The sequence below is a fragment of the Hylobates moloch genome, unplaced genomic scaffold (genome assembly GCF_009828535.3).
Source record: "Hylobates moloch isolate HMO894 unplaced genomic scaffold, HMol_V3 SCAFFOLD_15, whole genome shotgun sequence".
Lineage (NCBI taxonomy): Eukaryota > Metazoa > Chordata > Mammalia > Primates > Hylobatidae > Hylobates > Hylobates moloch.
This window is the reverse complement of record NW_026652290.1, coordinates 63,517,001-63,532,172: the sequence shown is the minus strand read 5'-3', so window position 1 is coordinate 63,532,172 and position 15,172 is coordinate 63,517,001. Positions and strand designations below refer to the sequence as shown.

Here is a 15,172-nt window from a genome sequence, read left to right as displayed (position 1 = left end):
TCTCAAAAAACATAAAAAACTTAGAAAAATCAGGTTCAAAGTAAGACATCAGGCCGGGTGTGGTGGCTCACACCTGTAATCCCAGCACTTTGGGAGGCTGAGGCAGGCAGATCATTCACTAAAAATGGAATCCGAAATCCCAGAAAACGATCTTGAAGTCAGATTTGGATGAAGAAAGCCAAAGATTCAGCCAAATTTACTTTTAAAATAAGTGTTAGGGCCGGACACGGTGGCTCATGTCTGTAATCCCAGCACTTTGGGAGGCCAAGGCAGGTAGATCACTTGAGGTCAGGAGTTCAAGACCAGCCTGGCCAACATCGTGAAACCCCGACTCTACTAAAAATACAAAAATTAGCCAGCTGTGGTGGCGGGTGCCTGTAATTCCAGCTACTCAGGAGACAGGGACAGAAGAATTGCTTGAACCCAGGAAGCGGAGGTTGCAGTGAGCCAAGATTGCACCACTGAATTCCAGCCTGGGTGACAGAGCAAGACTCCATCTAGAGAAGGAAGGAAGGAAGGAAGGAAGGAAGGAAGGAAGGAAGGAAGGAAGGAAATAAATAAATAAATAAATAAAATAAGTGTTAGAAAATGAGCATTAAACTGCTTGGTAATGGACCTAAGAAACTAATGATCTTCAAAGACAAAAATTATGTGAACAAAGTAACAGAAGAAACTGGGTCTGGGTCCTTCCAGACCCAAAATACACAAGTTCAAAAAGACCTGTGAGTCTAATGGGGGAACACACACGTACACAAATATATGCATTTTTAAAATAATTGTTTATTACATAAATAATACTTTTTATTCTATTACATTCAATTCTGAGAAGTCTAGGTATGTGAATTCTCAATACAGCATTTCCCTTTGTATATCAATGGTTCCCAACCTTTTTGGCACCAGGGACCTGTTTTGTGGAAGACAATTTCTCCAAGGACCCAGAGGACTTTGGGATGATTCAAACACATTACATTTATTGTGCAGGTTATAGTATCACGCTGTAATATATAATGAAATAATTATACAACTCACCATAATGTAGAATTAGTTGGAGCCCTGAGCTTGTTTTCCTACAACTAGACGGTACCATCTGGGGGTGATAGGAGACAGTGATAGATCATCAAGCATTATATTCTCATGAGAAGTATGCAACCTAGATCCCTCACATGCACAGTTCACAACAGGATTCAGGCTCCTGTGAGAATCTGATGCTGCCAGGAGGTGGAGTTCAGGTGGTAACGTGAGCAATGGGTAATAGCTGTAAATACAGATGAAGCTTCACTCACTCATCTGCCCTTCAGCTCCTGCTGTGTGGCCCGGTTCCTAATTGGGTACCAGTCTGTGGCCCAGGGGCTGGGGACCCTTGCTGTACATTGCATCCATAATGCAAGGTAGAAAAGGAGTTTTAAATAAAAATATCACTTTCAATCAAAACCAGCTTGAATTTTTTTTTTAGCTACAAGCTTCACCAAAACCAGCTTGATTTTACACATAAACTTACTTGTTCTCTATTCCAAATCCTACTATAAATATACTAAAGAACACTCTAGAAAAACAGAAACAATGAAACAGAAGATGACAGCTATCAACATATTTTGAGTGACAGAAAAGGGAAAAATAGTAAGTAATTCAGAGTAAAAGAAAGAAACTTCCAACTAGCTATGAAACGGATTTACAAAGAAAAAAAAAATCAACCCCACAGAACACTGGAAAGGCTCAGGACTTAAGAACATAAGATATCTCTAAAGGCAGGGATGAAGCCTGAGGCAGAAAATAAGACGACTAAATAAAAGGTACAATTAAAACCTGCAAGTTCCCATCCTAAAAAACCAAAATATTATTCCTACGTCACCTATGAAAACAAGTTTTTTCTATACATAATAAACAAGATAAACTCAGGAACACCAGACACCAAAGAAAGCAAGTGTGATCAAGAAAATGAAAGCCAACTCATGGCTGTTAATCCCAGCACTCTGGGAGGCAGAGGCGGGAGGATCGCTTAAGCCCAGGAGTTCAAGACTGGTCTAGGCAACATAGTGAGACCTTGTCTCAAAAGAAACAAAGTTAGGCAGGCAGGGTGCCATATGCCCATAGTCCCAGCTACACAGGAGGCAGAGATAAGAGGATTGCTTGACTCTAGGAGGTCAAGGTTGCAGTGAGCTAGACTATGCCACTGTACTCCAGCCCAGGTGGCAGATCAAGACCCTGTCTCAAAAAAAAAAAAAAAGGAAAGAAAAAAAGAAAAAAACTGAAAGCAAGATAAGTGAAATACATGACTTAAATGGTAAACCTCCTCAAGTACCCTTCCTATCTGGTAACCCAACCACCAGACTAACATATCTCAAAGCCAAAGATTGAAATACACTTCTTTTAAATGTCTTTTTATAGCTCTTACCAAGTTTATTTCTTTCACTCCGAGTTACTATTTGTCCCTTTTCTGTCATCCAAACTATGTGATAAGCTGTCATCTTTTGTCCTTCTAGAGTGTTCTTAGTTTAGTGTATTTGTGGTGGGGTTTGGAATAGAAAAAGCCTGTTTAGCCCCAACAAGAAAACCTACTCACCATTTAACCATCATACAGTAGTGGCCAACATCTGAGATGCCCTGACCACAGAGGCCTTCAAATTCACTTTTTAGTACCCCTCTCATTACCATGAAAAGATAACAATAAGAAGATATGCAAGAAAAATTTTATCTGCCTTTGGATCACCGAAGGCAGATAAAAACAAACAGTATGGGTGGCCGTGGTGGCTCATGCCCGTAATCCCAGCACTTTGGGAGGCTAAGGTGGGTGGATCACCTGAGGTTAGAAGTTTGAGATCAGCCTGACCAACATGGAGAAACCCTGTCTCTACTAAAAATACAAAATCAGCTGGGCCTGGTGGCACATGCCTATAATCCCAGATACTCGGGAGGCTGAGGCAGGAGAACCACTTGAACACAGGAGGCAGAGGTTGCAGTGAGCCGAGATCATGCCACTCCACTCCAGCCCGGGCAACAAGAGCGATACCCTGCCTCAAAAAAAAAAAAAAAAAAAAAAGAAAGAAAAGAAACAAAAAAAAAGAGAAAAGAAAAAAGAAATTTAGAGGAAATAGATAAAATACAAAAAGAAAAAAAAAGATTTTAGCCGTAATTTATATCCTGAGAGATGTAAGATATTTGGTTACTGAAATAGGAATGAAATGTTATGAAAATATAAATTCAGATTACAAAACAGGGCATTTTTTGGTCAGGGAGCCAAAATAACAATAACAAAATTCAGAGCACTGTAATGTATACAAATACATATCATATACCTTTTGTATATATATATCATTTACAGTTTAAAAACCAATTAAAATTATAGCAATTTGTAAAATTCAACAAAAGGTCCACAAAAGGGAAAAATGGAATCTCCCACAAAATGGAAAAAAATATTAATAATGGAGAGAAAAGGCCTGCTGCAGTGGCTCACACCTGTAATCCCAGAACTTTAGGAGGCTAAGGTGGGATGACTGCTTGAACCCAGGAGTTCAAGACCAACCTGGGCAACATCGCAAGACCTCCTCTCTACAATAAAAAAATGTATTAGCTGAGCATAGTGGCACATGCCTGTGGTCTCAGCTACTTGGGAGGCTGAGGTGGGAGAATCACTTGAGCCCAGGAAGTCAAGGCCGCAGTGAGCCATAATCATGCCACTGCACTCCAACCTTAACAACACAGCCCCCCCTTAAAAAAAAAAAAAAAAAGAGACAATAAGAAAAGGAAGTAATCAAGAAGGGTACAATATCTGACTAATATAGTTCCAGGAAGTGAGAGCAATAAATATGGAGGTAAGGAAATTATGAAATAAAATGTTCACAACCAAAAGGCCCACCAAAACAGACAGAAAATTCCTGAAGCTGAGGAAGGATAAAGATTCTAAAAGCTTTCAGGGAGAGTGATTAAGAGTATCAGGAGGCCGGGCGCGGTGGCTCATGCCTGTAATCCCAGCACTTTGGGAGGCTGAGGCGGGCAGATCAGGAGGTCAGGAGATTGAGACCATGAGACCATCCTGGCCAACACGGTGAAACCCTGACTCTACTAAAAATACAAAAATTAGCTGGGTGTGGTGGCATGTGCCTGTAGCTCCAGATACTCAGGAGGCTGAGGCAGGAGAATTGCTTGAACCTGGAAGGCGGAGGTTGCAGTGAGCCAAGATCACGCCACTGCACTCCATCCTGGCAATACGGCGAGACTCAGTCCCCAAAAAATTTAAAAAATAAAAAATAAAACAAAAGAGGCCAAGTGAGTGGCTCACGCCTGTAATCCTAGCACTTTGGGAGGCCAAGGCGGGCAGACTGCCTGAGCTCGGGAGTTCGAGACCAGCCTGGGCAACATGGGGAAACCCCGTCTCTACTAAAATACAAAAGAAATTAGCCAGACGTGGCAGCGTGCACCTGTAGTCCCAGCTACTCGGGAGGCTGAGGCAGGAGAATTGCTTGGACCCAGGAGGCAGAGGATGCCGAGATCATGCCACTGCACTCCAGCCTGGACTACAGAGCGAGACTCCGTCTCTACAAAATAAATAAATAATTTTTAAAAAAAAAAAGAGTATGAAGGAAAAGCACAAAAATAAAAAGGGCTACTGCTTATCCAAAGCAATATTGGAACCTAGAATACAATTGATCAATACTTCTGAAATTCTGCAAGCAATTTTCCAATTCTGTATCCAATAAGACCTATCAATAAGTATAAGGGTAGGGATAGACATTTCAGGCCTGGAAGGTCTAATACACATTTATCTCCCCATGTATCCTCTCTCAGAAAAGATGTCCTCTACGACAAGGAAGTGAGCTAAAAAGATGACAAAATGGAATCCAGGAAACTTGGAGATCCAAGAAAGATGTTACCAGTGGAGGGTGCCCAGGTTCCTGGCACTTTGAACAAAGAATAGGACAAAAGCACAAACAAAGCGAGGAAAAATAAAACAACAAAAGCAGAGATTTATTGAAAATCAAAGTATACTCCACAGGGTGGCAACAGTCACAGCAAGGGAGTCAAGGACCCAGTTACAGAATTTTCTGGGGTTTAAATACCCTCTAGAGGTTTCCTATTGGTTACTTGGTATACACCCTACCTAAATGAAGTAGTGGCCCAGATCAGTCTGAAGTTACAAAGTTACACCCTATGCAAACATCTAATTGGTTGTGGAAAGTGGGACCAGTCAGAGGCTGAAGTTACAAAGTTATACTCCTATGCAGATGGAGACTTGGCCTGCCATCAGCGTAATTAGTTGCAGGAGGGGCCAATCAGAGGTAATTTCAATTTTTCACCAGCCACGCAAAAAAGTGTGGGGAGGTTGCAAAGGGGGTAGCCTCCGGTCCTTTTCCTTTTGTTACTCAGGGCGTGGAATCTTAGGGTTTTCCTTTTGATTTAATTCTAGGAAGTCAGCGTGAATTGGCCTTAGGTTCCCTGCCTCCAGACCCTAAGGTTCTCCTGCCTCAGAGACAAGCAAAATGAATTATAAGGATGAGATCTGAAAGGAAGGTAGTTTAGCAACTCTAGAAAGTAATCAATACTCTAGGGTTATGACCGGGGTGGGGGGATAATATATCACCTAATGATGCATAGTTTATGAGCGTTTGAGAAGAATTAAGTGATCCACACATAGAAAATTAACTGAATGAAAAAAGACAGTACACCAAGAAAGAGAGAACATGCAAGATATAAAATGAACTAGGGAACTTTTTTGGCTCATTGGTGAGCAACATTTTTATTTTTAGAACTACCCTAAGAATTGATATACTATACTGAGAGAACTGGGGAGGGTCAAGAATGAAATCCTTATATATCATAAATGGAAGTTCACAGGTTACACCTAAAATTGATAGATGAAGCAACAGCAATATAATAAGAGTATTTCAGAATACTGTATAGAGGTTAATATCAAAACCAACATCTGAAAAAGTTGAAAACAGGAGGGTGAGGAGACAGGGAACACAGGGACTTTTTTTTACTATAGGCATTTCCCTGCCAATTAATTTTTTTTAAACTCTGTATTACTTATGTTGGTACACCAATATCATACATATCCTCCCACCATCTGAGCTTCTCTTATTTTCTTCTCAGTCTTACCCTGTTATTTCCAGCCTGATAAAATTATCTAAGTAGAATTATATGCTGCCCACCTAAATAAAATGCACTTATGTTTTTAAAATGCAATAAAAATTTCTAAATGCCTCATATAAAGTATGTAGCTTTAATTTTAAAAGTAATACTAAGTAAACATTCATGAGAAATCTACATGTCAAAATAAAATTCTTTCCAGGTTAGGTTTTAGAACTCCATCTAGCAACAAATATTCCAATGGGTCTAATATTTCCCTAGCCCAGTTCTGCTGAAAGCATGAAAGGACTATTACTCCACAGTATTCAACCTCACCAAAAATTGTTTTATGTATGAGCTAATTTATGAAAAGCACTACTTTAAACAGTGGTCAATATCAACACTCCATTGGTCCAACAAATTTCTTGATGCCAAAATAAAAGGCAGCGCCTTAAAGAGTGAACCACATACATTTAACCTATTTAAAAGCAACGGCTTCTAAAACTATTCTAAAAAATAAAATTTATTAAAACAATGAAAAAATAAAAGTAAAAGCTTCAAACATTAAGCACAAATGACAAATATAAAAGGTACTACTTTTAGCCTGAAAACCTGACAGAGAACCTCACCCTGGCTGGCATCCAGAGTTCTTATACAGAAGAAATTCCTGAAATAAAGTTAAAAAGTTGACAGGTAGGAGACAGCAAAGAGCTTTAAATATCTGCTAAGGAATGTGGAATTTCCAAGATATAAACCTAATTCAGTTTTGTAATAAGCTTAAAACAAGCAAAGAAAAAAAAAATCAACACAACATGAAGAATTATGCTCTGTGGTATCGGTGCTTTTGTCATACATGATATTCCTTTGCAGATCCGTATATGCCCTTTCCCTAATTTAGTCTTGAATTTATTCTCCTATTCCTTTCTCTTCTCATTTTCTGAGTTAGTTTTCCTCCTACTCTACTCCCAATCATTAAATTAATAAAATGATGATAATCTGGTAAACAAACGTGTTATTAACCTCTCTTTTTTTTTTCGGGGGGGGAGACAGGAAGTAGAATGTATTGGTATTAAGAGGGGACAGCACAGTGGAAGCCCTCATGAGTGCAGGGCCAGCCGCTTGTCCAGAGGGCCATGAATGGCAACGTACTTGACTCCACAGCCATCTGGGATGAGCCGCGCTACTCAGCCATCATGTCTTCAAATTCATCGGCATTGAACTTGGTGAAGCCCCACTTCTTCGAGATGTGGATCTTCTGGCAGCCAGGGAACTTGAACTTGGCCCTGAGCAGGACCTCAATCACATGCTCCTTGTTCTGCAGCTTGGTATGGATGGACATAACTTGGCCAACGTGAACCCTGGCCACAGTGCCCTGGGGCTTTCCAAAGGCACCTCACATGCCTGTTTGGAGCCTACATTGGGGTAGTGCAAGCTCAGAAACATGAACATACATCTGAAAGGCCTGTCTCCAAGGTCCCTTAGAGCAACCTACACAACAAACAGGCTGCATACACTACCAAGGAAGCTGCTGTTTACAGCCATTGCACACTGGGCCCCCGTAAGGAAAGGAACTCAGTCGGCTTAATTGGCTGCAGGACCTCCGTAATCTTATAGCCAAAGTTGTGACAGCTATATGACTGTTAAACAGCACTTAAAAATGATGACACAGATAATACCTGATCACACAGATACTGACCATAGTTAACCGTACCTGAAAAATCAGACCATAAAGTATACATATAGTAAAACCACATTTTTGTAAAACTTAAAACTGTACTGTTTGCAGTCTCACACCATGGATATACACAAAAAGTTGTAAGCTGTTGCTCTGAATGGTGGCATGTTTTTAACTTCTGAATGGTGGCATGTTTTTAACTTCAATTCTCTGTAGTTTCTCAAAGCTTTTTTTTTTCCTACAATGACTGTACCATTTAAATAAGAAAAAATATATATATAATACTAAAATCTTTTTTTTTTTTTTTTTTTTTTGAGACAAAGTCTTGCTCTATCCCCCAGGCTGGAGTACAGTGGCGTGATCTCAGCTCACTGCAACCTCTGCCTCCCAGGTTCAAATGATTCTCCTTCCTCAGGCTCCCGAGTAGCTGGGGTTACACATGAGCACCCCACACCTGGCTAATTTTTGTATTTTTAGTAGAGACAGGGTTTCACCGTGTTGACCAGGCTGGTCTCAAACTCCCGAACTCAAGTGATCCACCTCCCTGGGCTTCCCAAAGTGCTGGGATTACAGGCATGAGCCATTACCCTGGGCCTAAAATCTTTATAAATGCTTATAAATATTAAATTCTTGTTAACATACTTTTTTTTTTTTTTTTTTTTGAGATGGAGTCTCACTCTATTCCAGGCTGGAATGCAGTGGCACAAATCTCAGCTCACTGCAACCTCCGCCTCCCAGGTTCAAACAATTCTGACGCCTCAGCCTTCCGAGTAGCTGGGATTACTGGTACACACCACCACGCCTGGCTAATTTTTGTATTTTTAGTAGAGATGGGGTTTCACCATGTTGGTCAGGCTGGTCTCGAACTCCTGACCTCAGGTGATCCACCCACATTGGCCTCTCAAAGTGCTGGGATTACATGCATGAGCAACCACGCCTGGCCTACCATACTATTTTTGAAGTAAACATTCTCCATTACCTATACTGTAGATAATACACTACAAAAGCAATTTATGACCACTAATAATCTTATGAAAGCTTTTTTTCTCCAGGAAACTTATAAAAAACATGTTGTATGAAATATCATGAGTTTATCAGCACGCTAAGGTTCACTTGGTCCACGGGCCCCAAGTTAAGAATGCTTTTTGCAGATTATCCATGCTTTATTAGTACCTGTTTATCCCCTAATTAGAATGACAATCTTAATCTAGGCAACAATATTTTCTGAAGCTCAAGAAAATAATTTGGGGGAGGAAGAGAGGGAGATGAAAATAGACAAATTTTCACCACAAAGCACTGTGATCTATTTTTACCTGTTCTCCCTTCAATCAGCACAATTAAGAGTATTAACACTCCACTTTTATTACTACGAGCTAACAACTGTTCATACTTACAGGTAAACAAAATCACAAATTATTCAATGTTCTCCAGCTTAGCTTTCATACTTTAGCTTACATCTTTTAATTTATATTTCGTTTTCCAAAACAAATTTTAACAATTTTAATTAAAATACGTGTTTATTAAGTCCTTTTAGCAAACACAGTGCTAAGCACTTTGTTTCCTTACAATCTCATTAAGGCAGTAGTAGCTTTATTATTATTCTATTTCTACCAATGAGGAAGTGAGAGTTTATAGAAGTTAACTAATTTGTCATAATCACTCGTTCACAGGTGATGAAGCAGGACTAGAATCCATGTCTATCTAGATCCAAGGCCACTTTTTTTTGTCATAATCACTCGTTCACAGGTGATGAAGCAGGACTAGAATCCATGTCTATCTAGATCCAAGGCCACTTTTTTTTTTTTTTTTTTAAATAGAGATGGGGTCTTGCCCTGTACTCGCCTCAGCCTCTCAAAAGTGAGAGGCATGAGCCACCACACCCGGCCAGGCCACACTCTTCTTAACCACCACGTTCTAGGGCAACATGAGATAAACCACAGGCTCTCGGTGGTTTGGAGGCAAACACTTTGATATTCTGATGAGACGTAAGAATTACTGCCTAAAACTGCAAATATGAAAATCTCCTTTATAATTTCATTCCCATCCACAGACTCTTGGTTAAAAATTCCTAATACAGGGATTAAAAATAAGCTAGAATACAAGTGTATTAGGAATGGGAAAATATAACTCCCACCCCATCTCTACCAATAACTAGTGATGAGATTTTAGGAAAATGATCTTGTTTCTCTGGATTTCATTTTATTCAGTGGCAAACTTATAGACCCTGAAATCAGAAGTGTAGATTTTTTTCCTAGTATAACATGTTGCCACCTAGCTGTAGTTACAATAATTAAAACTCAAGATTATGACTCAGACACAACATTTCTCAGCAAATCACTGTGGACTATTAAAGTTCATCTTCAATCATAAACATATTAGTATTATGCAATATTCATCTACTCCATCCATAATGCAACAGCAACCACTCCTAAACTTACTGAAATTCAGTGAGACTCAGGAGAAATGTCAATAATGATGGTACAGAATGTTTACATAAATAAAATCTACAAAGTCTTTTGCAACAAGTATATCTGCCAACTCTACTGAGAGAAGAAAAAAGGATATTACCATAAAGCAAATGTTATTTGAAGTTAAACTACTCAGCTAAACTCTACGTTCAGCTAGACTGTATACCTCAGAACATTCATTTACGTATCACTGTATTTAACATGTTCATTGGCTACTGCACACAATGCTTCAAACATTCTTACCCATAAAATTTTTTATAAGGACTAAGTTTAAGTAATTTTTATTTTCATTGGTTTATTCAAGGGAAAAAAATTATTAGCAAAGACCAGTTAAAATCACATTGAGGAACAGGAATCCTTTTTATAAACTGATTATATTAACATTTGTTTTCCTAAAATTTTATTTCCTATAGTCTCAATATATGTATTATTTAGAAATTGGTCTAATACACATAATTATAGAAACGGAACAGATAGTAAGTGGCTTAAAAGTATCCCCTACCACAATGACTTTTCTTTTTTAAGGATCAAGATTGTTACAAGCCTTTAGCTACACCATAAAAATTATTGAATCTCTCAAAATAGTTACTTTTCAGAATTTCTGTGACTCTCATATCCCTAAATAAGGAGGGGTCAAAGAAAGAAACTGATATTTATGCCCATGTTCTAAAAACAGAATCATGATCGACTGCACGAGTAAAGATTTAATAAATATTGACAAACTGTCATTTAGTAACTAATGGTATCTAACCCAACACCCTAAATTGTGACAATAAAAATGGCAATTTATAATGCAACTCACAAAAATTCATCTTCGAAATACCTAAAGATGCATACCTCTGTGTCCAGGAATTGATATAAGTAAATATTTTGAGAGTATGTTCCTTTCTGAGCTGCAGTCCATCACCACCTTCTACATCTGATACTGAAATAAAAAAGAAATTTTAAAATTATGAATCCTAAACCAGTATTAAAGCCAATAGTTCAAAATAAAGCCAAGAGTTACAAATGCAAACATTTCAGATAATCATTCTTTTGCTTCCAAAGAAAATAAGTTACTTTTAATTAATAACTCATATGAGCTTAAGAACAGATTTTTGACAGATGTAAGGGGTGGGGGGCAGTGAGACTTTGCCATTTATTCTGGGATTATCTCTCATCTCCAAAACCACCCTTCCATTGTGATGCTGAGGCTGGGACCATGCAATCTACATTTTTCATTTCCAGCTGTCTTCCTGTTAAGATCTTGTTCCTTGGCCGGGCGTGGTGGCTCACGCCTGTAATCCCAGCACTTTGGGAGGCCGAGGCGGGCGGATCGCGAGGTCAAGAGATCGAGACCATCCTGGTTAACACGGTGAAACCCCATCTCTACTAAAAATACAAAAAATTAGCCGGGCGCGGTGGCGGGCGCCTGTAGTCCCAGCTACTCGGGAGGCTGAGGCAGGAGAATGGCGTGAACCTGGGAGGCGGGGCTTGCAGTGAGCCGAAATTGCAGCACTGCACTCCAGTCTGGGTGAAAGAGCGAGACTCCATCTCAAAAAAAAAAAAAAAAAAAAAAAAAAGATCTTGCTCCTCCAGTGCCTATAGGGTACTAGAAGAAGAAGGCAGGAGGAGAGACCAAGGACTTATCAGCTTGCTATATCTGAAAGCAGCAGCACTGATTCCAGCCTCCAGTTTAGTATTCCAAGTACCAGTCTCATGGTACTCCTCTGAGGTATCAGCAGTAGCCACAGAGCATACCTTCCTTGAAGTCACAGCTTCCTTCACACGGTGTTCCTCTTTTGATATGAGGAAGCTTGAGAACATTCAGTTCTCGTTAAAAGACCATTTCCCAAAATAATAAAAATTGAACATAACCATTCTCATAATTCCATCATTTTAATGCCTTTTACCTTCTTTGGCTGGTCCACACAGCTTTACAAAGTAGAAAACATAAGGCTCTTTGAAGCCACTAAACCAATTATTATGTATGTACAAGAAAGGATTTTTGAGGCTTATCAGCTTTTTTACTGTTTCTTTATATATTGCTAGTGTCTTCTCTTTAATCCCAAGAAATCTTACCTGGATCACTGTATCACATTAATGTGAGGAGGGGAAATCCCCTATAATGCAGTAAGATGTCCCACTATACCAATAACTTTCCTGTACCAAATATATATGAGGTTAGTTTACATTTAAAACACACAAACACACACACACACACACACCTTCTACTTAATCAGACTATATACACAAAGTTGAGACTTACAGCACACTTCCTCAACTCAGCTCCAGAAATGCTGGTAAGCTGAACTAGGAGGTTGGAAGATTCCTCTCTGGTAATACTGATTAACCAAGAAGGGGTTTAAAAAAAATTACCTTGGCCAAGGAGAAAAGGAAAAGGCGTAAGGCCAAAATATAAGTAAAACAGTCACAAGGTAATAACACCTACACCCAAGACCAAGCTTTTGGGACCTAGATCACGTCTGAGGCCCTGGAAGCCGAAGACACTACTGACCATCAGGGAGAAGACTTGGGCAACAAAGCTTAGCAACTAGGACAGAATAAGATATAATGGGGGCCTAAGATGAAGCAACCACTAAAAACAACCTCTTGCATTGTATGATTTCAACAAGGCGAAGAAGGGATCACGGTACGCCATGCCAGTTTTCCTTCCCCAGCCATAACAATGCCTAAAAACAGAGGGAAGAGTGGCTACAACCATCATATCCTTCTCTAACAAAAAACACACGGCACACATTCTGAAAAAAAGTTTGTGTGGTCAGAAAACCATCCTCACCAGAGGCCCGCCTGGCAGCCTAGCTGCTAACCAACAAAAACTTTCCAACTCATTCCATCCAACCCAGAACCAGAAAGGCAAGGGTAGAGTTCTCCAAACACACAGCTATCATCATACTCAACGGTGGAAGCCCAAAAGCTTTTCCTCTAAGATTAGGACCAAGATAAGGTGGCCACTTTCACAACTTCTATTCAACACAATATTAGAAATCCTGGTCAGAGCAATTCAATGAGGAAAAAAATGGAAAGAAGTCAAGTCACCTCTGTCTGCAGATAACACGAACAACAGAAAACCCTAAGGATTACACAAGAAGAACTATTAGAACTAATAGCCTGTAATCCCAGCACTTTGGAAGGCCAAGGCGGGCAGATCACTTGAGCTTAGGAGGTCAAGATCAGCCTGAGCAGCATAGTGAAACCCCATCTCTACGAAAAATATAAACAATTAGTCGGACACGGTGGCGCACACCTCTGGTCCCAGCTACTGAGGAGGCTAAGGTGGAAGGATCACTTGAACCTGGAAGGTTAAGGCTGCAGTGAGCCGAAAAAAATCAGTGGCTCCCATTAAACTGCAGTTGGGATTTCAGCATTCCAACCTGGGTAACAGAGTGAGACCCCCTCTCAAAAACAAACAAACAAAAAATAAATGAATTCAACAAAGTTACAGGATACAAATTCAAAACGCAAAAATCAGATATACTTTTGTCTTTTTAAATTTTTGGTTTTTTGAGACAGTCTCTTTTGCCTAGGCTGGAGTGCAGCAGCACAATCTTGGCTCACTGCAACCTCTGCCTCCCAGGTTCAAGCGATTCTCCTGCCTCAGCCTCCTGAGTGGCTGGGATTACAGGTGCCCACCACCACGCCTGGCTAGTTTTTTGTATTTTGTAGAGATGGAGTTTCGCCATGATGGCCAGGCTGGTCTCAAACTCCTGATCATAAGTGATCCGCCCGCCTCAGCCTCCCAAAGTGCTGGGATTACAGGTCAGATGCATTTTTAATACACTAACAATGAACAATTTAAAAAGGAAATACAAAAAAAATTCCATTTGCATCAGCATCAAAAAGAAAAATGAAACAAGGAGGCAAAAGACTTGTTAACAATGAAAACTACAAAATGTTGCTAGAAGGAATTAAATGGCCGGGCGCAGTGGCTCACGCCTGTAATCCCAGCACTTTGGGAGGCTGAGGTGGGTGGATCATGAGGTCAGGAGATCGAGACCATCCTGGCTAATACGGTGAAACCCTGTCTCTACTAAAAATGCAAAAAAAATTAGCCGGGCGTGGAGGCGGGCGCCTGTAGTCCCAGCTACTCGGGAGGCTGAGGCAGGAGAATGGCATGAACCCGGGAGGCGGAGCTTGCAGTGAGCCGAGATCGCGCCACTGCACTCCAGCCTGGGCAACAGAGTGAGATTCCACCTCAAAAAAAAAAAAAAAAAAAAAAAAGGAATTAAAGAAGATGTAAATAAATGGGAAGAAATCCCACATTCATGGGTTGGAAGACATTATATTGTTAAATATCAACACCACCCAAATTGATTTGTGAATTAAAAGCAATCACTATCAAAATCCCCACTGAGGCACAGCAGCTCACACCTCCGATCCTAGTGCTTTGGTAGGTCGAGGCAGGAAGACTGCTTGAGGCCAGGAATTCAAGACCAGCCTGGGCAACACAGCAAGGCACCATCTCTAAAAATATGTATATTTTTAAAAATCAGCCAGGCATGGTGGCACACACCTATAGTTCTAGCTATTCAGGCACTAAGGATAAGGTGGGAGAATGGCTTGAGCCCAGAAGTTCAACGCTCTAGTGAGATATGATCATGCCACTGCACTCCAGCCTGAGTGACAGGGCAAGATCCTGTCTCTTAAAAAACAAACAACAAAATAAATAAAATAAATGTTCACGAGTTATGTGGAACTGGAACCATTGTGTGCTTGAAAAATCAGAAACAGAATTACCATATGATCCAGCAATCCCACTGGTGAGCATATATACTGAAATGAATTGAAAGCATCATCTCCAAGAAATCTTTGCTCTCTTGGACCTCTACTATACAGTGTATAAATATCCCATTGCTCCTAGGCTACGAACCTGTATGGCATGTAACCGTACTGAATGCTCTAGGCAACCATAACACAATGTTAAGTATTTGTGTATCTAAACACATTTAAGCATAGAAAAGGTACA

The 15,172-nt window shown here is 40.0% G+C and overlaps 1 protein-coding gene and 1 non-coding gene across 4 annotated transcripts in view; both read right to left on the bottom strand.

The window, feature by feature from the left end:
* USP34 (ubiquitin specific peptidase 34) overlaps positions 1-15,172 on the bottom strand; it is a 297,846-nt gene that overhangs the window by 227,630 nt on the left and 55,044 nt on the right. For all 3 annotated transcript variants that reach the window (XM_032176545.2, XM_032176542.2, XM_032176541.2), the window contains exon 2: positions 11,044-11,131. In XM_032176545.2, the coding sequence (XP_032032436.1) occupies positions 11,044-11,131 (88 nt within the window). The remainder of the gene's footprint in view (positions 1-11,043; positions 11,132-15,172) is intronic.
* LOC116484365 (small nucleolar RNA SNORA70) lies at positions 7,524-7,658 on the bottom strand. Its single transcript, XR_004252539.1, has one exon. It is a non-coding gene; the product is annotated as a small nucleolar RNA SNORA70 (small nucleolar RNA).